Source organism: Petaurus breviceps, unplaced genomic scaffold (assembly GCF_028583685.1).
Source record: "Petaurus breviceps papuanus isolate PSGF00001 unplaced genomic scaffold, PetGlider_PUasm1.0 185, whole genome shotgun sequence".
Lineage (NCBI taxonomy): Eukaryota > Metazoa > Chordata > Mammalia > Diprotodontia > Petauridae > Petaurus > Petaurus breviceps.
In genome coordinates, this window is record NW_027185797.1 from 9,468,458 (window position 1) to 9,494,010 (window position 25,553).

The 25,553-nt window shown below is 38.1% G+C and overlaps 1 protein-coding gene across 13 annotated transcripts in view; it reads right to left on the bottom strand.

Moving 5' to 3' along the window:
• Positions 1–25,553, bottom strand: part of TBC1D5 (TBC1 domain family member 5) — a 630,316-nt gene that overhangs the window by 120,678 nt on the left and 484,085 nt on the right. For all 13 annotated transcript variants that reach the window (XM_069088446.1, XM_069088447.1, XM_069088443.1 and 10 more), the window contains 2 exons: positions 16,739–16,881; positions 3,986–4,092 (listed from right to left, as the gene is read on the bottom strand). In XM_069088446.1, the coding sequence (XP_068944547.1) occupies positions 3,986–4,092; positions 16,739–16,881 (250 nt within the window). The remainder of the gene's footprint in view (positions 1–3,985; positions 4,093–16,738; positions 16,882–25,553) is intronic.

A 25,553-nucleotide genomic window follows, 5' to 3' on the forward strand; every position in this document is an offset into this window, starting at 1 on the left:
CAACAGGAGACGAGCATGCTGGGGCAGCCGTGGGCTGCAGAGAGTCCAGACACTGCCCTCTGCCCTGCTCAGACACCTCTGCGATGCTGTGTTATGTTCGGGCACACCTGCCAGGGAAGCTACACAAACAGGGCCCCTCTAGGATGATGAGGGCTTCTAGCTGTCACCTGATGGCTGGCTGAATGAGCGGGGCATGGTACGCTCACGATGCCTAATTTTTTTCTCTTCCAATTACACAATCTATGTAGTCTCAACATAAGGAAAAAGTGACAATTCAGAACAATTGTTCTGAGACGGTTTCAAGAAGAAATGCTGTGAGGGGGTGGCTAGAAGGCGCAGTGAATAGAGCACCGGCCCTGGAATCAGGAGGACCTGGGTTCAAGTTCACGACCTTGGGCAAGTCACTTAACCCCAACTGTCCTCCAAAAAGAAAAAAAAAAAAGGAAGAAGAAACACTGTCACTGGAGGTCTTCAAGCAAAGGACCACTTGTCAGGGATGTTTTAGAGGTACAGACAATGTATGTAAAGGGAGGAGAAGCCTTACAAAGTGCCTACTCTGGGCCACGCACTGTGCTAAGAGCTTGACAAATGTCACCTCACTGACCCTCGCGGAAGAGGACCATGGGAGAGGCAGGTGGTGCTATCATTCTCTGTAAAGTTGAGGACACCGTGGCGAGCCAAGCATACTTGTAGCGAGTGGCAAAGTCTGGACCTGACCCCGCCCTGACTCCAGGCCTGGCCAGCTTCCTCATACAGGCCAGACTAGATGGTTGCTGAGCCCTCGTCCAACTGAGATTCTGTGAAATTTGTTAGGAGGACAGAGAAATATGGGATTGCTCTGACTGAAGTCTATAATAACTACTAATTTTAGTTTGTTTGAATAAGCAGCATTTGCCAAATAACTGGCAAATTTCTGCTAAAAAATGAAAACCAATTAAACCTATATTTAAAAAACTTATGTGTTCTCAATTTATGAGTGTCTTCTGGTGTTTGGGGAGAGCTACAGGGCAAAATACTACCATTACAGTATCACAGCAAAATACTCTTATCTCGACTGCCACTTGTACCTGGTACAGAGGTGGTAGTGGTTTTATCCTTTAAATCCCCTTTTTTAATTAATTGATAGGAGAGTTGTATAACTAATCTTAAATCTTCCTTTTTGTTATTTCACTTATACATAGATGCCCTCTGTGTGGGAAATAGATGAATTTTTTTTTGGCCTTTTGGAGGGCAATTGGGGTTAAGTGACTTGCCCAAGGTCACACGGCTAAATTTTTTGTGTGTTAAGTGTCTGAGGCCAGGTCCAAACCCAGGTCCTCCTGACTCCAGGGCCGGTGCTCTATTCACTGCGCCACCTAGCTGCCCAGATGAAATTTTTTTAATCCTACTGGTCTCTAATTAGTAATTTGAAAGTTAAAATTAATAATTACTAAAAAGTGAAACAAAATATCACTTCTAAACAGCCAGTTAACACAGTGAATATTATGTTGGGCCTGGAGTCAGAAAAATCTGAATTAAAATCTGGTCTCAGACACTAGCCATGGGACTCTGGGAATGTCCACTTAACTGATACCTGCCTCAGTTCCCTTTTCTGTAAAACAAGGATAATAACAGCACCAGCCTCTCAGGGTTCTCGTGAGGATAAAAATGAGAACATATTTCTAAAATGCTTTGCAAACCTTAAAGCTCTACGTAAATGCTAGCTGGTTATTATTTCTTGACTAAATTACCCTTTTTTCCCTCTTTTCCTATAAATTAAGGTAAACTTATCCTATAGCTCTTATACTTGGATAGTATATACTTTAGAGCTGGAAAAATTTTGCCTTCAAATTAATTCTGTCAAGAATGGTCACATTCATCTGGCCTCAGACACTTAACACTTACTAGCCATGTGACCTTGGGCAAGTCACTTAACCCCAATTGCCCTCCAAAAAAGAAAAAAAAGAATGGTTCACATTCCACTTTACAAACAAATGGATAAGCTTATCCATTCCTTGGGATATTTTTAGTCTGATGGATTCCATTATTTTTTTCTGCTACTAGTTTTTATTTAGTAAATGTTTGCAATGGGCTATGTTACTAAAATAGGCATGGAAACCAAGTGGCACCCTCCCCCCCCGCCATTTTGATTTATTTTGCCATATTTGTACATGGTTTGTCTGTTTTTATTTTTCTCACTGTTATGCCACCAGCGCTTCATGAATTTCATGCAATGGACTAACTCTCAGAGAAGCCTCTAAACCTGTTTCCTTTTACCTAATTCCCTGGGCCTTTCATGCTTAAGACTCATGCTTTTACTCTGTAATACTACTGTGTATTCTGGTTCAATATGAGGGATGCTCTTATTTGAATATGAATGAGGGAATTCCCTTTGTTAAGAGGTTGAATTTTTTTTTTGTTAAAGGAAGATTTAATTGTACTTTGTTTAGTTACTTCCTTTAGATTTTACATTATTATCCACTGTCATAATATGTACACTACTTCTGTGTTCATGAAAAGTGTCTATTAAAGCCACAGAAGGATGAAAAAGCACCTAGATTCACTAATAATACTGATGGACCCATGTAGGCTCCTGCAATAAGGTGAGTGATTCATGGGAAACAGAACTCTCTTATTCTAGAGAACAAATTACCAAGAGAGATGGCTTTAGCTAAGACACTTTTTTTTTTCCTCCTGAATTAAAGAAAAAAAAAGCTACACAGGTAGGATTTCTAATTTGGTGGTTTAGTACTGAGTCTCTCCTCTACCTTAATTCTCCTTTTTATAAACATCTATTAATGTTGTTGTCTGTAACCAAAATAAAGGAAAATAAATTTGGGACTGATTTCATAGGCCACCACCTAAATCTTTCAAAAACTACATGCACTTCTGATCTATCAGAGGAATGACGGATTATATTTCTGACGCTCAAAGAAATTTCTATGTGTAAAAGAAATGATGCAAAGCACATATTTTTGCAGAAAATCACTATAGGTATAAGAAGACAATATTTTTGACTCCATAAAAGAATGAATGGAGGACTGACACAAGGACAGGAAGCAGCAAGCGATGAAAGTGAAGCTATCTTTCAGATTCTAAAGGGCACTGAACTTCGAGGCCAGGGTAGCTCAGAGACGGCTTTGGCAGCATAACCAACTGACAGACTGACTCAAAGACAATTCCAAAGCTGCCAGCACAACTGTTTTGGGGGGTCTGCCAAAGATCCAAAGGCTGCGATTATCATCCAATGCCTGGCATCCTTAGATTCGGTTTTGAGCTCTCTCTCTTTCTCTCTCACTTCATCCAATATTTTTGTTTGGCTCAAAAAACAGCAAGGATTCACAGATTTTTTTTTTAAGATCATTAAATGTTCTTATTTTCAAGAAATATAACATTAGTTGTAAAAGTGCACACTTTTTCTATGAAGTGTAAAGAAAATTTCTGTGTAATGCTATCATCTTTCATAGGGCAAATCTGCCTTGGAGCCTGTTTAAATATCCATTTGAAATACTGCTAACTCTAAGATTTAGAAAAGCATAATCTTTGGATTAAATAAATTCAGGGTTTTAGTGTCTAGTAAACGTGGGGAGTGAGTGATGGTCTGTGTTCTAGAGAGAGTCGGCTGGTCTTCCTATTGCCCTCCAGGCTCCACTTTGGCACATGGTCCCCTGTGAGGGACGCCCAAAGATGAGATGTGGCTGTATGGGGAGGTCGTTGTGAACGATCTGTCTGATTTAGCAGCACTGCACAATGGCACACCCAGGCCCTTTGGAGGAACCTGAAACTTATTCTTCCGTTTCACACGACACCCTTCAATCCAATTAACTGCAGCATCTTTGGTCTCTGAAGTCAGTGACAGCTTCTCTGTTTCGTCTACAAGCTTTAGACAAATGCTTATCATCAACTCAGGAGTAAACTTTATAGGAATTCTCCATATTATGTGAAAATGAGGGTTCTCCCCCCACCACCCAAGTCATAATATCAGTTTCTTAACTGGAAGACTTACCTTTGGGTCTCGAAGGAAAAGGGCCCTGAGGATAAGTGAATGTACATCCCCGATTGGTGGGTAATGCATCAGAAGTCCTAGGCAGGTTTGATAGTTACTGGAAATCACTAAAAAAAGGCAAAGAAGTGACATCAATTGAATATATTCTGGTTAAAGTTTTTCTTTTTTGGTATCATTGAATTTATAAGATCTGACTTAAAGTTAAATAAAAGAAATCTTCATAAGTCATTTAATGTTCTTTTTTAGTTGATAAAAGAACTCCTTAAATGTGTCCTCTCTTGAGGCAATCTGGGGTAAAAGGAGCCAGGAATGCCTGGGTTCAATTCATGTCTTCGACTCACAGTGTTTGTGTGACCCTGGGTGAATCACTGAGCCTCTGTGTTCTGGGCACCTTGCTAAGGCTACATGTTGCAGAGAAAGTGCAGAGCTGCACTGGAAGATGGAGGTCTTCCTTGGGAACGCCCAAGGCTAAGGAAGTCACAGGTCTAGCCCCTTTCTCAGGGTCTTCAATATTCGTTCAAGCAGCACCTTGAACTGATGGTATGGCTTTTTAATACTCTTTATTTATATTAATAGCTTAAGATATCATTTTAGTGTGTGGCAGGTATACGTAAACATATCAAACTATAAAACAGAACTTGATGTTTTGCTCTTTCTATACTTTTGTGCTTTATATCTCTAGTTTTGCTATTTAAAAAATCCTACTTAAAGCCAGAAGAACCTGGACCTTTTAAAATGTTTCCTCAAATATATTTGTTTTTTTCCTGGTAAAAAAGAGATTGAGGTGAATACCTATGTGATATGTCTTGCAGAATTTGAATGTAATAACAGTTACCTTTTAAGTCTAGCTGCCTATGAAATTGTCATTTTTGTTAAAATCAACCTAATTATGAGTGCAATTATTAAACACATCTTTTTAGGCAGGTCTATGTAAACTACTCCATTTCTCCTGCACCATCTAAATTCAGGCCATCCATCTGCTGTGGCTGTCAAAGCAAAGTCTATTAATGATGCTTTTTTTGTGTAGTATACAGGCTGCCTCCAACAATACTAATTGTAAAGAAACTTTACAGTTACTTTTGTTACCACACAGTCCTTTTCATCAATCAGAACAGTTAGCTGAAAAAACGTCTTTGAAGGCACAGAAAATAACAGCAAGTCAATAGGATCAGTTCAAACTGCAAAAATAAACAATTGTCTTATGGCTACGGAGACATTCTGGATTCTCAGCCTTCCCTCTCACGTTGGAAGCATCATCTCTTGCTGTACCTTCCTTCACCCTCCCCCATGAGGATTATGGGGAAAGGATGCAGGACTGGGCAAAATGAATAATTATAATCTGTGCAGGGAACCACTTTATCATCTTCATTTCCGTTGCTGATCCGACAGCTTGTAATTTCATACATCTGCTTTCATTTGTAAAGCACTCACTTATCCTACTCCTTCTTTATCTGTTCTGCGTTTTCTTTTCTCATTCTTTTGTTTTTCTTGTTCATATACTGATACCTAGTTTCCCCTCCCCTCCTCTACCCCACCCCCAAAGTCACAAAGCTTATATACTAAAAATGGCACCAGGGTCTCACTGAAATTTATTTTTTAACATGGCTACTATAATGCACCAAACATATATACATACATAGACATATGCACACACCAGAAGCAAACAAACTCATAAATCAGAAAATTACTTTTTAAGAATTGTTCAACACTTCCAAATTAGAAACTGGTTAGACCAAAACAGTTATCTTACTAACCTGGCTTAAATTTTGCATTTTTCAGTCAGGTAAAACTGAATAAATTGAATGAAAAAAAAAAAGCCTATAAAGTAGGCCTGTGAATGGTAGCTAATTAAAATATCCCAGTGGAAACGAGGATCAATGCAATCTATTCAGATAGTCCAGACTTTCATTTAATAAATATTAATTGAGAGCCTACTATGTTAATGAATATCTATATATCTATTTCAGAGTATTTTGCACTTAAAAGATCTTTAATTATTTTACCTCTCTAAAGCACAAAATAGCCTAACACACAATAACAATTTTAAGTGGGATCGGGGAGAGAATAGGAAAGAAATGAATCTGGTATGAAGGTAATAGAACTTTCATTCATCTTTGGGCCAGAAGGAGAAAGTAGAAAGAAGCAGAAAATAGGGTTACATTCTTCTCCACACAATAGTGTTTCTTTCTTTTTTTTTTTTGGCCAAATAGTCTGACACCTTTGAAAAACCAAGTCCTTAAGAGTTTTTGTCACTGGCCACTGTTGTGATAGGTCTCTTCTTATTATTAATCAGCCTCCTAATTCCCTTCTAAAAGCAAGTCAGATAAACGCTTTTAACAACACTATTTAAATCTCTGACAGGTCCTGTATTTATTTTTTTTAGAACTTGTTATACTAAACAAACTAAGACTTTCACAAAAGGGATGACAAATTTCACCTTTCAGATCTCAAACTAAGGCTATCTAGTTCTTTTTGGGTAGGGAATACCATTCTCTCTGTACCTCCCTACCAATGTTTATTAAAAAAAGATAAAAACTTTACAAAGGAATTCTTTTAATCAGAATTTTCCTCTTATCTTAAAATATAGGGCAATATTTTCACTTTTATCTTGATGACTAAAAAAAAAATCTTTCCGACTGGACTCTGTTCTGATAGGCCATGAAGTACCAGTCAGGCGGATTTAAGGACTAAAGACCAGGGGAATATCCTTTTAAAATTTAATTTTTTTTTCTTTCTTGCCCATATTAGCCAGAGCTCCTGGATAACTTACCACAGAAAAAAAAGCTTTAGAAAACAAAGTGGCCAGAGGAGGGGGAAAATGGCTATTTGATGTTTTCCTCACTGGGAGTTGAGAGCTAGAGAAGGGTAGAGGGGAGAGAACCTGACTGGCCTTAACAAGAATGAGGCCCCACTAAGAAGTGCCACTGGAACAGGTGAGTAGCACCACAGAGAAGATGGAAGAGGGTCAGGATGACCATGTCCCCAGTAATGTCTCCTTTCTGGGAGACCCTCTGGGAAGTAAATGTCAAGAGGAAGAAGGAAAGTGATTGTCTATGGTGCCAACAGCAATGATGGGGTCTTGGAGCCTTTGGGAGCTGCTCCTGGTGCAGGCACGCTGGGATGGCCAGGGCATGCTTAGCATACTCCCTCCCCCACACCTAAGTTTATGGCACTGCCTAGAGGAAGCAAAGGGAGATGCTGGGATGACCAGAACTCAGGAAAACAAGTGTAAGCTCTACCAAGGACGTCCTAGTGAAATGTGACTGACCATCCACAGGACTCCATTGCTCTACACCTACCGTCTTCATGACCTTCCCAAAGATTCTTCTCTGCCAGTCTCCTCACCTCCCAGTCTGGAAGCACAACACGGAGGCAGAAGCTGGGAGATGCTAATGCATTTGTCCTAGCAATGGGACTGGCTAGTGGGAGGCATAACGTGCATCCTGGACATCTTTGGGTCAGTTCTGTTCCAGATAAGGAGGTGAATACATGAATTGATGCTGAGTAGAGTGAACAGAACCAGGAGAACACTGCACAGTAACAACATCACTGTGTGATGATCAACTGTGATAGACTCAGCCCTTCTCAGCAAAACAATTCCAAAAGACTCATGATGGAAAATGCTGTCCACATCCAGAGGAAGAACCATGGATCTGGATGCAGATGGAAGCAGACTATTTTCACTATTCCCCCTGCTTCTTCCCTTTTACAACATGACTAATATGGAAATATGCTTAATATGATTGTATATGTATAAGCTATATCGGATTTCTGGCTGTCTTGGGGAGGGGAGAGGAGAAAAATTTGGAACTTAAAATCTTATAAAATGAATGTTGAAAACTATCTTTACATGTAATTGGAAAAAATAAAATATTATTTACAACAACAACAAATAAGGAGGTATAGAGGAAATAAAATGGAATGGTGATGGGAATGGGAAAAGGAGTCCAAGAGAGAGGGAGGGGATGGAATAAGAGGCAGTTGTGGGAAGATAAAAATGTTGAATAAGGAAGGAGATGAGGAACTCTTTGAATGCAACCAGTACAGAATGTCAAATGGATAGATGGTAGAAGTGGCGAAAGAGGAAAGAACAGAGGGGAGTGGAATGCTCTGGTACTTCCAGGTGACTAATTACATCATCCCTCAGAACCTCAGGAGCTCCATCTGTAAAATGGGACGAACAGGACTTGTGCTGCCTGGCTTTGGCAATGAACGCTCTTAGTAGTCACTATTCTTTACCCATTTTAACTAATGTGAGGAAAGCAGGCAGGCAGCAGTCACCTAAAACAGCACAGTTATAGGTCTAAAAAAAAGCCCAACTCAGTGGGTTGTGTCACAAAGAAGATTAACATGTCTCTATATGTCAACTTATTGTTGACCAAGTAAGGATAAAACGATTTTTTCACTGTGTTATTAAAATACAAGTGAAGAAACAAAATAAAACTTCAACACTCCATTTATAACCTCGTGAGGGGTCTGTGTAAATCTGCCTTCTGAAGTACAGTGTGACCGATTTTTGTATATGGCTTATGGAAATGGATATAATTACATTACAGTCACACCTCATACATTAAAGTGGTGCTAAGTAACTCATCAAAGGGCAATCACTCCATTCACCTGTCATTTTTTCGGGACATGTCTATAATTCTTCAGATGACACTCTCCAAGCTGCAAGAGACGGCTCCTCTGTTCTTTCTGGTTTGCCGAGCACTCCACATACATGACCGATCTCCTCACAACAGCTCTCTGAGGGAGGCTTATCCCTGTTTTGCAGGTGACTCACCCAGGGTCACGCAGCCACTGAGTCCTGGGGGAAGATTCAAGCCCAAATGGGTTGTTCTTTCCCCAACACCAGCCTGGGTCTTGGTGCTCCCACCACACACTGACATAAGCGTTACCTCGGGAGGTGGGTGAGTTTAACGGGAAAGCTTTGCCTGAGATTTCACATGATCTTGAGGTAAGAATATGTTCTTTCTCCTGAGTTTTTAACCAGAACTGGCATGGGCTGTTGTGATATTAAACAGAAAGGAATCTCTTGGGGGTGACGGTTTAATTGGATTGGAAAAGCACACACACAACTTGGTAATTTGTTCAGAATTCCTACAGTACAAACAGGACTGCATTTGGAATCAGAGGATTTAGGTTAAAATCTGCCACTTGCTACCTGTGTGACCTCCATGGGACTCAGTTTCCTCATCTGGAAAATGAGGTGGTTGGCCTAGAGAAACTCTAAAAATTTCTTCTTGGTCTAAGCCTATGTTGCTATGAAATCACTTTGAGTTACTTTTCATATGTTCACACTGACTTACTCGGGTATATACATATTGCATCCCTAGAGCCAATCAGAACCTGACACACAGTAGGTCAGTCAGTCAATGAGTCAGTAAGCATTGGCTAAACTCCTAGTATGTTCCAGCACCCTGCTATGCCCTGAGGACACAAAGGACGGTAAGAGAGAGTTTAATGAGGAGACGGTAGGCAAACAACTATTTGTCAACAGATGTAGCCTAAGGAGCACCAGGAAAGGCTTTGTAGAGGTGGTGGGACTTGAGTTGAGACCAGAAGGAAGCCAGGGAAGTCAGAAGATGGAGATGAGGAGGGAGAGCATTTCAGGCCTGGAGGACAGAGAAATGTGCCTGGAGCTGACAGATGGAGGGTCTTGTTTGAGGAATGACCAGAAGGCCAATATCACACTGGACAGCAAAGTATAAGGGGGTCAGGAAGATGAAAAAAGCCTCTGGGTAGGAGGGGGCAGTTATGAAGGGCCTGGCTGTGTAGCAAGTGTTGGGATGGAAGAGGACTGAAATCATGTTGCACTTTAGATCATTTTAATCAGGGAAGGCTTTCAAAACCTGAGTGACACAAACGGTTTAAAAAGATTAAAGATTCTATCCTATATCTATTTTTCCATTGGAAAAAAGATCATCTCATTAAATTATACAGTCTCCCAAAGGGAAAAGAGAGAAAAAATGTTAAGCAGCTACATTGGTCTCCATCTAATAAAATATCCAGGAGATGTGAACTAGGGTTAAGAAAAGGTCTGGCCCTAAGAGAAATCGATTATTACCTTAAAGCAAGAGCCTATCATGGCTAAAGCAGATTTCTCAAAGCAAGGACAGCAGTAACCTACAGAGTTAAAAAAAAAAACAACACGTTTGTCATAAAGAACTTGGACCACATGAAGTGATGGGACAATAATCTTCTGTGTGAAGCCGAGCCTGAGTGAGTCACAAACCCTAACTTCATTCTTCAGCTATAATGCACGTCCAAGGTAAAACCACCTTAACTCCATGACTAAAATCAAGCATCAGTCTGGGGAAAAAGGTGAAACACTGGACAACAGTATTCATGTAGAATAGGATTTTAAAGAGGATTATAAGCTATAAACTAGGTTAAAGGATGTTTAAATTGTAAGGCTCCTCCTTATATCTTCCATGTAAAAGGTTACAGGAAAGAAAAAAATATGGCAGCTCTGCCCATAACAGGAAGAGCCAAATTAATTGTGCTATATCAAAGGTCTAGGTTACCCAAACCAGAGAGAGAAAGAAAACTAAATAGTAATATCACAAAAAATGAAATATAATATTCATAAAAGGCTACCATTTCAATATCTTTTAAAAATTAGTCATGTTGACAATTTTATTTATACTGGAAAGTAGGGCTAATTCACCATTAGGAAAACTATCACCATAATTATGTGAATCAAAATAATATTATTACATTAACAAACACAGTAAAGCATCTGATAAAATATGTTTTAAAAAACTTTAACAAAGCAAAGGAATAAAAGAACCTGCCCTATATGAACAAAAGTATCTGTCTAAAATCAAGAGTTAGCATTAGATACAAAAGAGTAAAGATGGGTATTTTCCTAACAAGAAGGATGCCTGATGTCTTCCTTCGTCTTCATTGTGATCTGACAAAATGCTAGAAATGCTAACAATAACAAGAAGATAATAAAAAGAAGATGTGAACAGGCAAAGAAAAGATTAAGCAAGACAATAAATTCAGTAAACAGGATTGACAAAAAATTAATGAAAACCATCAGCTTTTTTTGTACTTTATTAACAAAATTCAGAGGGAAGAGAAATTTCATGTATTTCTGATAAATCAAATATCTTGGGACAGGTTAATTAGGCAGGTATTAGAGGAAGCCAAGTTCTACAGAAAATACCCATGTCCACAGCAGTCATAATAATAACGTGTCATCTCCATGGAGCTAAAATCATCACAGGTATACTTCTTTTAACCATCCAAGACATAAAGAACTTATATAAATACAATTACAAAACAATTTTTATACAAAAAGTCCAAAGTGATTGGAGAAATACTGAGTGTTTATAACTGGACTATGCCAATGAAGTAAAAAATAACGTTATTAAAATTACTCTAAAGATTATTGTTGCTTTAAATCCACTTACCAAAGGGATATTTTATAAAGTGAGACAAAATTGAAAAATTCTTAGAGAGGTCAGGAATTTTAAGGGGCATGCTAAAAAAAAAAATACAAAGAGGGCTAGGAGCTTTCATATTTAAAATTTATTATAAAAACGTAATTATTAAAACCATTTGGCATTGGAAAAAATTAGAAAATAGATTGGTTTAAACAGATTATGAGAGTCAGACCGAGAAACAAATAGGTAGAGAATTTTGAATTTAACTATTATTTGGAAAAAGGAGTCTTTTTTTAGGGGGGGGGGAGAAGAACTGTGAAAACTCAAAATCAATACGACAGAAAATCATTTTAAAATACCATCTTTTACCATATACCATGATAAATTCCAAATGGATCAACAACCAAAATATAAAAAGTTCTGCCAGGAAAAAAAATAGAGAAGACAGAAGGTTGAATTTTAGCAATTGTGCATAGAAGACAGAGCCCTAATCTGGAAAATGGGTTATAAGATATCATAAAAGGTAAAATATACAATTTTAAAACCTTTTACATAAATAAATGCAACTGTAATTGGAAGAAAAATATATTATAGGAAGAATATGTTGATATCAAATATCTCTGATAACTGTCTGGTATCTAAAATTCAAAGAAATCCAAAGTCCAAGAAGATTAAAGGTCACTCCTTAATAATAATAAAAAAAAAAAAGTTGTCAACAGAAAAGAACAAAGGATTAGGTAGAATTTATGACTTGATTGGGTGAGGTTTCCCTGTAAAAGTCAAATAAAATTCAGTTAGCAATTGAAATGAATTTATTTTTGACAGCCTGTCTTGATGTTGAACATGCTCTTAACAAGAAAATGAAGGAAGAGAAACGGAAATCTTATTTATGGCCATATACATAATGGGAGAAAGACAGAATTCAGTGTAGCTCCAGGTTCAAGACAAAATTTCAAATCAGTAAGCAAACTATAAGAATTTATCTATATATCTACAGATTAAAGCATGAATGGAAATGGGTGAGAAGACTTCAGTATAAAGCTGGACAAGTTGGAAGCGCTCTAGAAGGTCAAATGATATGAGGAGGAAAGAGCAAATCTGACAAGTAAGAAACTTCTTATTTACCAAAAGAGAAGTGTGAAAAAGTGGGTCTGAAAAAGAAAATGGACAATCCATCAATCCAAATTAATTTGATAAATGGCTAACATTTTTTGTCTTACAGTATTTTAGTTTATATATCTAAATAGTAAAATAAAAGTATGCATATCAAATAATATGAGAGTGAAAAATGTCATTTCATGTACAATTTTAAAAATTAACTAATCAGAGAAAATGTCTTTGAAAATCCACACACCTAGAAGCATACCTGTGATAACTTCAGCACTATGGAGATGACACATTATTATGACTGCTGTGGACATGGGTATTTTCTATAGAACTTGGCCTCCCAAGACTTGTCAGTTTGCTTTCTAAAGAGATTTTAAGCTTCAAGAAGGCTGTAATAATGTCATCTATATTTGTTCTTTTCCTTAGTACCCGGCACTGGATGATATAGACATATAAATGTGTAAGGTTGTTTTAATAATGAATCCAACATAGTTCTTATAATTATAATCCAGATATAGCCCAATATTTAGAAAAGCAAATATTTTTTATAAGTTTATATAAAAAGAATTGAAATAAATATATTTTTTTAACCTGAAAAAAGTACTAAAAAAAAAAAAAGGATTAGCTTGAGAATCAGGATACATGAGTTTGAATCCTGGCTGTGATCTTGGGGATATCAATGAACATTTTTGAGTTTGCTTTCTCAACTGTAAAATATGGCAGGAGGATGATAAAGGTCAACAGTCTATGTTTCCATTATTTTAATGTCAGGGAAATGCGGAATCACAAAGTGCTTTCACGTTACAAAGTGGAACTGTTGTCACCATCCTATGAGGTAATCAGCTCAAGCGTTAGCATCCTTATTTTGCAGACACACTTTGCAGCTCACCATTTCACAATGATCCAAATGTTTTTCTTCTAGCTCGTTTAAAAACTTTCATGTCCTTTTTCATTCTTGGTAAACTAAACTAAAATAATCTTTATACATTCTTTTTATTCCTTTTATGAACTTATATGCTATCCAGTTCTCCAGGAGAAATTATCTTCTTAGTCCTCTATAAAACTCTGAATTAAAACTATTTCATGGAAATTTAAAGTGATTAAGTTTTCCTACTTCTGTCTGAGAAAAGGAAGGCAGGTTAGAACCAACTGGTGGCAAATGTATTTAAAATGTTGCTTTGTGTTTTTTCCCCTCAGTGGTCACTTGAATTAAATGATGAAACATGAAAATTATAAGATGATTTAGGGTAATGTACCGTAAAGATTCTTTTTAAAATAAATTTACTCAGTACAAAGAACATGAGGCTTTCATTGAGATTTCTGCATTTTTACTTCGATATTCTGATTCTATTTGTCTGTAATTATTTTATAAGACAGGATAGACTGAAAATGACTGAAGTAATATCGATACTGAAGGTGCCTACATCAACTGAAATTTTCAGAATTTTTGGCCCTTTTTTGTTATTCTTAAATATCTGTAATTGCCTTGGTCTGGGTACTCCCCCCATAATTCCAAATGACTGACCTCTATATCACAGTCTTCATGAGTCTGCCACTTAAAAAAATTCATCTGGTGATTGTGAAATCTCCTAAAATATTCCTATTCTGCCATGTTTATAGGATATAATCAAGTCTCATATTTAAAAAATTCACACACGTCTAATATGCAAAGATATCCACTCAATTTTATCTTTATCACTAGCTGTCATCAGCTCCCCCAGTGCAACAGGTCTGATGAGGCTGCTGGTCAAACGATTCTTGTCAAGAAATTTAAGGGTTACTTGTCCAAAGAGGTGATTTCCATGCTGTTTTGGATATTCTATACTATAATATTAAATTAACATTGTTATTTCATCTGCCGGAACACTATGTAATTATTGCCCCTAAAATAAAGCTATTAACTTCTAGGAAAACTTGAAAAAAAAATTGAGTCTATAACTGGTCCAGGATGATACAGAAAATTCACAAGGGAACGGGTTTATAAATGAAGTTCCTTAATTCTGTGTGGCTACATCTGCTGAGTGATAGTGATCTCCTTTGCTATTATGTTCAAATCAGTTGTATTTGAAGATGAGAACTAAAATTTTATGAGATCATAGCTCTCGAAGTGTAAGAGAAATCTGTATTATTTGGGTCAAACTCAAATTCTGACATAGAGGAATCTGAGACTTGTTCAAGAATACCCAGGAAGTGACAGAGGCAGGATTTGAATCCAGCTCTTCTAAAAGTTGCTTCTTCCCGGTCTCTAGAGCACATGGCAGAAATGAAAGGCAACATTGTCCAGAGAGAACAATGACTCTGGACTCTGAGGACTTTGGTTCCACACTAAACCTGACATTTTCCATGGCATCTCTGGCAAGACTGTAAAATGAGGAGGTGTAGAACATGGCCTGGGATGGTCCTTCCAGCTCCAGAGATTTCAAGAACCACCTGATCTCAGTGCTTTAATAGCAGCAGTAAAATTGTAGCAATCGTTCAACAGGGAAGCAGAGCATTTGCATTCTGGTTCTGTCACTAATGGGCCGTGTGACTTTAGAAAAACCACGTAAAATTACCGAGCATATTTTTCTTTCTTCAAAAATAGGGGAATGGACTAGAAGATCCCTCAAATTCTTTCCAGTTTAAAATTTCAACAATTCCATGGTCAATGAACTATTCAGGAACTTATTATTTAAAATGGAATATAAATTAATAAAACAAAGAAGAACAGTCACAGGCCATAAAGTCAGGCAACTAATTAAAAGCAGCAGTCATGAGATTTATAATTAAGAAAGAACAAAGAAATAAAATATTTGTCAAAGATTTCCAAAATTCTGAATAAATTTCAATAGCAATTTGATTCGTTAAGATTTGTGAAAATAATAGCCAACATTAAGTCCCTTCCTGAAAAAAGATTCTTGGACATTAATTATTTTCCTTTTTTGTATTTCACAAGAATATGATTTTTTAAAATGAGAGATGGGTTTACATTGAATATCCTAAGACCTATGACTTTACAGATATTTTTGCTCTCCATTTGCTCTTTGATAAGTGTTGCCTGACAAATAAGAATTCTAGGATGAACTTTTTACCTCACTTAACAAAATCTGAATTAGCTGAACTTCCAAGACCAATACAAAATTATTCTGCATGAAGAATGTGCTGTTCTGTGGACTTTAAAAAAAATCAAAATTCATTTAAATACATTTTTAGAGAATGAAATGGTTGAATTTTAACAGGTATTAGTGTTTCTCAAGGCAATAATTAATCAGTCAATATTGGACATTTTTATTTTTAGCCTAGACCTCTGATTTCTTTGGTGCTACTACCAATTCAGATCAGCTACTGCTATGTACCTTATGAGGGGACATTGGGAAGTTCAGTACTAGCCCAGGATCACAGGGTAAGCATGTGTCATAAGCAGGACATGCATTCATGTCTTCTTGAAACAAAGTCCCGATCTTTATTTACCAAGTAATCTATCTTTCTAGCACTAGGGAATCTCCCAAGAAATTGGAAATTTTTTTTACTGGAATTTCTTCTCCCATTATAGCCTTCTATTTCTTTATTTCCTCAAGAAATGACCTTCCATAATTCTTACCAATGTTTTCACTCTAATCTCATTTTGTGAGTGATTATTATTACTAGATAGAAAACAACCCCTTTAGGGGAAATTTTCAGTACATTTTGAAACTTTTTCAGGTAAAAGACTGACGAGATTGCTCGAGATAGATGGGATACATGAATTTCCTGTTAATCAAAGACTACAAAAGGTTGACTCAGGAGATGAGGAGGGTCATGGTCTATACCATGATGGGCATTTACTGTGCTGAACAGTAACAGAAGGAAAACAAGCCTCGGTGCCTCAAATTCTGACTGCTAGTAAGTCACTGCTATAAACAGTTTTCCAGCCTTGCAGAAGATACTCACTATTTGTCAGAAGGTGGAGCTCTGTCCATGTCTGTCTTACTGTCTTTTGTGTATGTGATTCAACACTGTGTAATGAGCAGGGCTAAACCAGAGGTTGTATTCTCTAGAAACCTGGCTCAGAAAATACTCAGAATCTCTCAAACACTACCTACTGCAATATACACATGCTGGCTAATAAAAATTATGTTTAGCATGTTCAGCTAAAATTCCAATCAATTGTTGATCACACAACTTTAGGCATATGTAAGCCAGTCATTTAAAGATAAGAGAATGTTTTTAAAAAAGCAGAATAACTAAAAAGAGACCAATTTAATCTAGTGCAGATGAAGTAATTTATACTCACATGCATCTCGAATATATAGTAACATAGCTACAAAAACATAGTCCACTAAGCCCAGATTGATGCTGTCTGCAAATAAAGCATCCCAGACAACCAGAAGATCCTGGAGAGGGAATTCTCGTCCAAAAAGCAGTCGGACCCACCGTCTGAAAATACAACAAACAAACAAAAAACACCTCAGAAAATCTTAATTACCAGAGCAATACAAAGAATCAGTAGCTTTAATATGATAAAGGAAAAAAATGATAGCTAGTTAACAGAATAAAAAATATAGAGTATACTTTAATGAGAACACATTTTAAGTTTTAGGCTTCCAAATGAATTTTGTGATTCCAGAGACAGACCCTAATTTTTAAATTTTATTAGTATGTGCTGAACAAATAGCTCCAAAAATGCTAAACAGAGAAGGGAGGAAGGAGGGAAATATCATATTCAGTGTAAATAAATGTATAAGAAAAATTAAATGATCTAGCAGAACACTTTAACCTTTTATCTGATTTACCTCATATGATTCTGAAAGCTGAAATACATATGAAGTATATTTCTCTTTTAAATGAAGATCTACAACGTACAATACCCCTGGATTCTTATTTTGTAAAGCAGACTAAAATCCTTTTTTATACAATTACATTCTGGTCTTATAGAAGAAAATTGGTTTTCTTATAGAATCATATACCTTTCAAATTTAAAATGTCCACATTTTAGCTAAGTAGGAGTAAAAGAAAACTTTAAATGCCTCCTTTTATTAGTGTCCAATATAGATTTATTTTCAAATATAGCCATACCATTCATTTACTTTCATCCAATAAGGATCTATTAAGCACCTCGCAATCAATCTACAAATGTGTATTAAATGGCTACTACGTCCCAGAACCTATGTTACATGCTAAGGATACAAAATCAAAAAAAGAAAAAAAGGTTGAGTCCATGCCCTCAGAGACCATCCATTGTACTGGGAGAGGCATAATATCTCCATAGAACATCAAATGCAAAATATTTATCAAGTGACATTCTGGGGAGGACCCAACCTGCTCGGAGGCTCCAGTGTCCTGTGGGGTGAGGCATGGTGCACAGGGTCAGCACCCTGAGCCAAGTGAGGAATTCTGTTATGGCAGGTGAGGACAAGGGCAATTTAGGCCGTGACAAGAAATCCAATGTTATGTGCAAGGACCAGCAAGCAGGGTGGTTCAGCTGCAATGTGATATTTGTAAAGGGAAGGGCTATAGTACACCTGAAAAGGTGACCTAGCAGACTGAAGAGCCTCAAATGAAGGACTTCCTTGGAGGCACTGTGGGACAGGGGAGTGACATGGCCATGCCTGTATGCTAGGAATATTATGCTGCCAGCTTCGTGTGTGGAAGAGGAAATAGAGACAGAAGAGGCTGAAGAATTGGGGACTGATGAGACTCCAGGTAAGATGCAATGAGGGCCTCGGTAACAATAGGTGGCTGATGCCCCAAAGCTGCTGAACTGCACGTATGTGCCCTTTGACACTGCCACTGGGTCTAAACCCCAAAGAGATCAAAGATGGAAGAAAAAACTCGCAGGTACAAAAATATTTATAGCAGACCTGTCTGTGGTGGCAAAAAACTGGAAACTGAGAGGGAGCATACAAGGTGTGGTACATGGATGTGATGGATACCACTGTGCTGTAAGAGACGATAGAGGGGATGGTTTCAGAAAACCTTAGGAAGACTTAAATGAACTGATACAAGTGAAGTGAGTAGAACCAGGTGTGCAGTTTACATAGTAACAACAAAGACAAACAACTCTGAAAAACTTAGGAATTCTGATCAGCACAATGATCAACCATGGTTACAGAGGACTCTTGATGAAGCCTACTTTCTGCCTCCAGTGGGAGAGAGAGGCGATATACTCAAGAGAGACTCAAGACTGAGACTTTTTTTTTTTGGACACGTCCAACATAGTAATACGTTTTGCTTGACTATACATGTTAGTAAAAGAGATTTTTGGTTTGTTTTTTTTTCCTCCATCCTGGTGAAGTGAAAGAAGAGAAAAGGAGAGACAGTAGACCTTTGCTAACTAGAGAATAAAATTTAATTTTCAAAAAGAAAAAATAATATGTAGCCATGTGATTGAATAGAAAGGGATGGATGTAAAATATATTGCAATGGTAGAGTTGACAAATTTTGACAACTTACCGAATATGAGGGAAAGAGGGAGGAGTTGAGAGGATAGATAGCTTCATAAGGCATTCATTAAGTGTTTACTATATGCCAAGCACTGAGCTAAGCGCTGGGGACAAAAATATAAGCAAGAGAGAGCTGGCTCTCAAAAAGCTAACACTGTAATGGGGAAAGGCAACATTAAGGAACTAGAAGGGGGTGGTGGTGGTGAAGATGTTCTGGGGACGGTGTAGAAATGCCCTAAAAGTACAGTGGAGGCTTGGATTTGGGCAGGATCAAGCTAATGTGGGCCTATCAGAACCTAGTAGGTTCCAGGGCAGAGTCCAAGGTTTTGATGGGCAGGAGGTTTAGATGATGGACAGAGCAGGGATGGCACAGTATGCAAATGTCCTGAAAGTCTGGCAGATGCCTGCGTCCAGGTAAGGTAAGGTCAAAGCTGGCCTGTCAGAATCCAGGGTAACTCCAGATGTAGAATCCAAGATTTTGGTGGGAAGGAGCGGATGGTCTCAGAGGACTGCTCAATTTCAAATCTGTGTGGCAAGAAGGGTGGTAGTGCCCTCAATAAAAAAGGGAAGTAGAGAGAAGGTGAGGAGGGTTTTGGGAGAAGTTTGATATGTCCACAGACAGATATTAGAACTAGGAGAGAGTATTAACAACCTAATTATTTAGTGCTAACCTTTCTTCTGATTTGTAGTCTCTGATCAACAAATCTTAATGGGTGTCCTGAATTGGATGTCCTGTAGATATCCTAATATATCCAAAATATGATTCATTATCTTTCCCCCACCATACACCCAAACCTTCCCTTCTTCCCAATCTCTCTACTGCATGGTGCCATGGAAGGCACCACCATCCTCCCACTCACAAGCTCACAACCTTGATGTCCTTGACTCTTCACCCGCACTCACGCCAAGCTCTGTCATCTCTACCTTCGTGACATCTCTCCTATACATGCCCTTTTCTCTGCTCACACAGCTACCCCCTGATGCAGGTCCTTGTCCCCATGGAGACACTACTACAGAAGTTTTCTGACTGGTGTTCCTCCACTCCAGTCCACCCTCCATTCTGCTGTCAAAGCACTCATCTGACCCTGTTGCTTCCCTGCTCAAACTTCAGTGGCTCCCTAGGACTTCCAAGAACATGCAAGAAATCCTCTGTCTGGTTCTTGAAGACCTTCATAGACTGTTTTCTTCCTCGTCCCCCAGGCTTCTGATGCTCTCTTCTCCAACATGTGCCCTTCAATCCAGCAGGACAGGTCTACTTGCCGCTCCCTGCCCATGACACTCCTTCCCCAAATCTATGACTTTCCTGGTTCTCTACCAATCCTCCAATGCTCCTGGCCTCTGGATTCCTTCTCGACTCAGCCTGAAGGCCATCTTCTTCTGGAGGCCTTTTCTGAGACCTCTACTGCTAGGCCTTCCTGGCATGACCTTCCATCTGCTCTGGCCATTATACACACCCAGGAACTTGCAGGATGCTTTCCCCACTTGAGTTGGGACTCTTTGGGGACAGAGATTATGTTTTTGCCTTTCTTTTTTATCTCCAACTGTTACAAGAATGCCTGGTGCTTAACAAATGCTTGGTGACTTACTGATGTTGCAATGAGGTAAAGAAGGATTAAATCATGAGAAAAGGTCACTGGAGTTAAGGTGACAGTGAGACTGAAAGCTAGATGGCAAGGGCCTGAGAATTAAGTGAGAAGCAGGAAAGCAGAGTCACAAATGTAAAGTTTTTTTCCTAGGAGTCTGGCCAAAAAATAAGGACACAGGATAATAACTTGACATGGCAAGAAGATCAAGTGAAGGTTTTTAAAATGGGGGAGATCAGGGTATGTCTGTAGGCAAAAGAAGGAGTCAGTTGATAAGGAGATAAAAAATTTGGGAGAAAGAAGAGAAGCTCCTGGAGGAGTTAAGAGGGGATGGGATTAAGGGCACAAGGAGAGGGGCTGGTACTTACAAAGAGAGTGGCCATTTCTTCCTTTAAAATTGGATGAAAGGAAGAGAACAAAGATGATGTTGAGGGGATTTGTAATACTGTACTGAGATCAGAATAAGAGGTAATGAGGACCATGACTGGGGCGGTAGGTCTGTGAATGGAGAGGCAATGGGAAGTGCCATGCATTGTGGAGGTAGAATTAACAACATTTCCCAGTGACTGGATATGGGGAAAGAATGAGTGAGAATAAAGAGCTGAAGATGACTGGGTGCCTAGAAAGATGGTCACATCCTGGACAGAAATAGTGAAATCAGAAAAAGGGGCAGATCTAGGAGAAAAGATGATTAGACCCAGGGACCACATTTCACACATCATAATATCATAGATTCAGAGCCCAAGGGACCTTAGAGATAATATCTTCCAATCCCCTTCTGTTACATATGAAGAAACAGAGCCCAGATTGGGGAAGAGACTTGTGCCCTTCCAAACCTTGCACATCATAAAGGCTGAAGGATATTAACTGAATTGAAATGTTCATGTAATCGGTAGTCACATCATATTGCTAAATTACATTGAGCTTAGTCAGTTAAATAAAATTACCCCAATTTTGAAGAAGTTTGCCTTCTACTTGAGGGAATGAAAGAGATGCATTACACTGCAAAGTATCACGCTATTTTTTTTAACTAAAAGAAAAAAATACAAAACACATGTTAGGGGACTAGATGGGCAATATCTTCCTAAAGCTCAGGTCTGACCATGTCATTCCCCTACTCCACAAACTCCAATGGCTCAGTGTAACCTCCAGGATCAAATATAAAACCCTCTGTTTGGCATTCAAAGGCTTCCCTATCTGTCCCTCCTCTTCCTAGTTTTCTTATACCCTATATCCCACTCTACTACTTGATCCAGTGACATTGCCGTTCTTGCTGTTCCTTAAACAAGATACTCCCTCTCCCAGCTGTCTACCATCTCTGCAGTGCTCTCCATCCTCATCACTACCTCCTGTCCTTTTCTAAGTCCCACCTAAAATTCTACTTTCAACCTTCGATAGGAAGTCTTTCCAAACTCTGTTGATTATTGCCCATTCACCCCACATTTAGGTTCTTTGTACACAGCTGATTGCATGTCATCTTCCTGAGTAGACCATGCTTCTTGAGAGCAGGGATGATTGTTTTTTTTGCCTTTCTTTGTATGCTTCGTACTTGGACTGACTGCCTCTTTAAGTCACGGAATCAGAATTTGAGAATGCCAAGGTGCTTCCAAAGGGGAAAGTGTGGCCCAAAGAAGTCAGATGACTTGCTGAAGCTCCTACAGCTTGTTCTTTGGCACAACTTGGATTAGAGTTGTTTTCCAAGTTGGGGTAAGTGTCTTCTTGATCTCAGCAAGGTAGGCTTTTCATCACATTAACCCTGTCAAGAGACAACCTACATCCTGGGCTTCTGTGGCTGGGGGGTGGTGGTGGTGATGGTGCGTGTGTGTGTGTGTTTGTAGAATTTTGAATTTATTCCTATCAAATTCCATCCACTTCTACGCAAGTTCTTTAACCCCTCAGTGAGTGAGTACATGGAGAAGGCCTGGTATTTTGGAGGCTCTATATATCAGGGGAAATGCAGAACTCCAGCAAGTTCCCCAATGGAAAGGTTTTGAGTTTGGCTCAACATGAATAAAGTTGATAACATGAAATAATCTGTCAAATCTAGGGCACATAACCGTACCTTCATATTGTCTAGATTCCTTGACACATTATTTCCAAATCCATATAGAGTTTGACTATTTAGAGCAACTTTATATTTTGTTTGTATCATTTTCTATGCCTATTTATACATACTCAATTACTGTACATAATCTGCTTCATTTCTATAGACTTTATTTTCCAATAATAATTTATATTCCAATAATGATTCCAAACTCCTTGAGAGTCAGGATCACATGCTTTTTGTAATCTAGGATCCATGACATTTCTGGTCAAGTACTTTGTACATAGCAGGTACACTATTTTTTTTGTTTGTTTATGAACTCAACTATCTAGATTTCAGAAGCAAAAGTATAACTCCTTTGGAAATGCCAGAATTAATTTTGTGCATTGTACTTCAAAATAACTCAGCTTGTTATGGTGGAACAGACACTGGGTTTGGAGACCTGGGTTCAAATCTTGGCCCTGATTTTTACTAGCTGAGTTACCAACCACAAGACAGTGAACCAGAGACTCAAGATTCTTCATCTGTAAACTGTAAAACAGGTGAGGAGAGAATTCATGGCAAACTTTAAAATGTTACATAAATATGAGCTGATTCTGAAACTAAAAACTTAGAGATTTATTTTAAGTTCTTGCATACTGCTATTTTACATTTCATGTAAAGCAAAAATTCTTGGTAGATTATTAGTCATTTCTAGAGAAAAGCTTATTCTCTTGAACAAAGAAATATCATTTCTTCTCTTGTGTCAAAAATATTAGGAATATTGGGGCAAAATTCCCAGAATGCAGGAGAATTATAGCATCACTAATAGAAACAACAATGTAGCTACCAATAAAATAATAAATTATTTTCCAGTTGTAATTATTTTATAAATAAACACAATTTTCTTTCCTATTCTGCAATTTCTTCATAGCGCTAAGAATCCAAGAAAAGATTCCATTCTCCATGGGATGATTACAGAAAGGAATTATTTCAGTGAGCTTTGCATTCATAGAAAGGAAAACTTACTTTAAGGAGTGAAGTTATATGGAGGAGTTTAGTCCTACAATTAACAAGCTTTTATTGCAGTTAAAAATATTTAGTGAGAGTTGAAGTTACACTTAATGATAGCATTAAAGCCTTTTCTTTCCAGATAGCTGTGGTTTAATTATTGCTCTATACTATTAATCTTGCTTTACATCTGTTACACCTGCAGACTGTAATGCTCATAACAGTGTACATTTTATCACTCATGATAATACAATAATTCATATTTTACCAGACCTACTTAGTAATTAAAATCTGCACAAACAAAAAAGACCATCAGAGGTTTTAAAGCAATAATAAACCATGCAAGGATAGTACTACTTCCATGCCTATCACTATCTAAGATTTTTCTATAATTAAACTGTAATGCTCAGGGAATCAGTTACTGCTGGATGATGTTACTGGTTACTGAATGTCCTAAAGAAATACCAATGGCAATCAGTTTTTATCAATTAATTAATAAGTGATCAGTTTGAGTGAGGTCTAAAAAACTCAGTTCAATTTAACAAGGCACTATCAAGATGGTAGAGATAAAAGATGAGAAAGTCACAGTGCTTTCCCTTGAGGAGCCTGGACTCTACTGGGAGAGATGGGATATACCAATCAATTAATAGGATTCAAGGTAGAATATGTTAGGGCCAAAAAATGCTATAAAAACAAGACCAGGAGAGATCACTTTCAGCTGGCAAGATCAGGGAAGGTTAATGGAGTGAGGCCTAGCAGTGAGCTAGGCTTTGAAGGAAGAAAATGATTTAAATGGGTAGAAATGTGTGGGTAATATATTTCAGTCATTGGGGAAAAGGAGGCAGGAGACTGATGAAATCAGGGAAGATAGTCTTATTTGGTTGGAACTTAGAGTGCACGAAAGGTGAGTGTGGAATAAGGTTAGAAAAGGCAGAGGAGTCAGATCATGGTGGGTCTCAGAGTCCACACTGTGCACCAAGGTGCATGTCTGTCCATTCATTCCTTCAGTCAACCCTTCCAGACACTGAGCTAGACATTAGGAGTGTGAGTTCCTTCCCTGATGAAGGGGTTAACATGTACAAGATTTACACAGGTGAAGGTAGAATAAAAGTGAACATTGGAGGTTTCTAAACACAGAAGTGACTTGATCAGATCTGTGCCTGAGGAAGATCATTTTGGTGGCTCTCCAAAGGACTGACTAAAGAGGCAAGGATGCAGGGAAGTCTACTGATAGGCTATGACAACAGTCAGATGAAGGGTCATGAAAGCCAGATGCAGGGTGGTAGAGTTATCTGTGTTTCAAAAATAAAAACATGAAATGATTCATTTTAAATTTTACTGGATATATATTTGATTCTTTGTCTTTACTCCTACTCCAATAAGCTATGGGTGTAGTAGAAAAAAATGTGTCAGGAAAGTACTGGAATTGTCACCAAGCACAGTGGAACACAACAGATCCATGTGAAGACCAAAGTGTCTTAATGTTTGGTTAACGCCCAGTGAACTTAGTTTTGTTTTGTGGACCTCATTTCTGTTCCCAAGCAATTTTCAGAGCAAATGAACTAAACTTTAAATATTCTACCATCTCAACACATGGGAATAAAACCTGCTGTCTGTCAAAATTGTGCCATCAGCACCATGGAGAAGGCACAGAATGAAGGCTATGGTGTCTCATGGCCCTCTTGGCAGGAGCTCTGTCCCTCTCACACTGGATTATTTTATATTCAGCCCTCTTGAAATTCTCCCTTTTAGGGATCCCTCTGAGGAAATATTCTAAAAATTAAATATAATTAAATATTACAGTCATTGTAATCAGGGTCACAAAGTGTTCCCATATTTAGTTCCAGCTGCTCTGGAGAGAAAAGCCAGGGTATAAAGAAACCCAAATAAATTATTTTGTTTCAATTTCGCATTTATTATTAATCTCAAAGCTCTTCAAAATATAAGCCTCTGGAAGATGCTTAACCTGCTTGATATATCTTCACTGCCCCCACCCCCTATTAGGTCCTTTTAAAAACCACTCATGTGCTAGATCCCTGTGGAGAACGC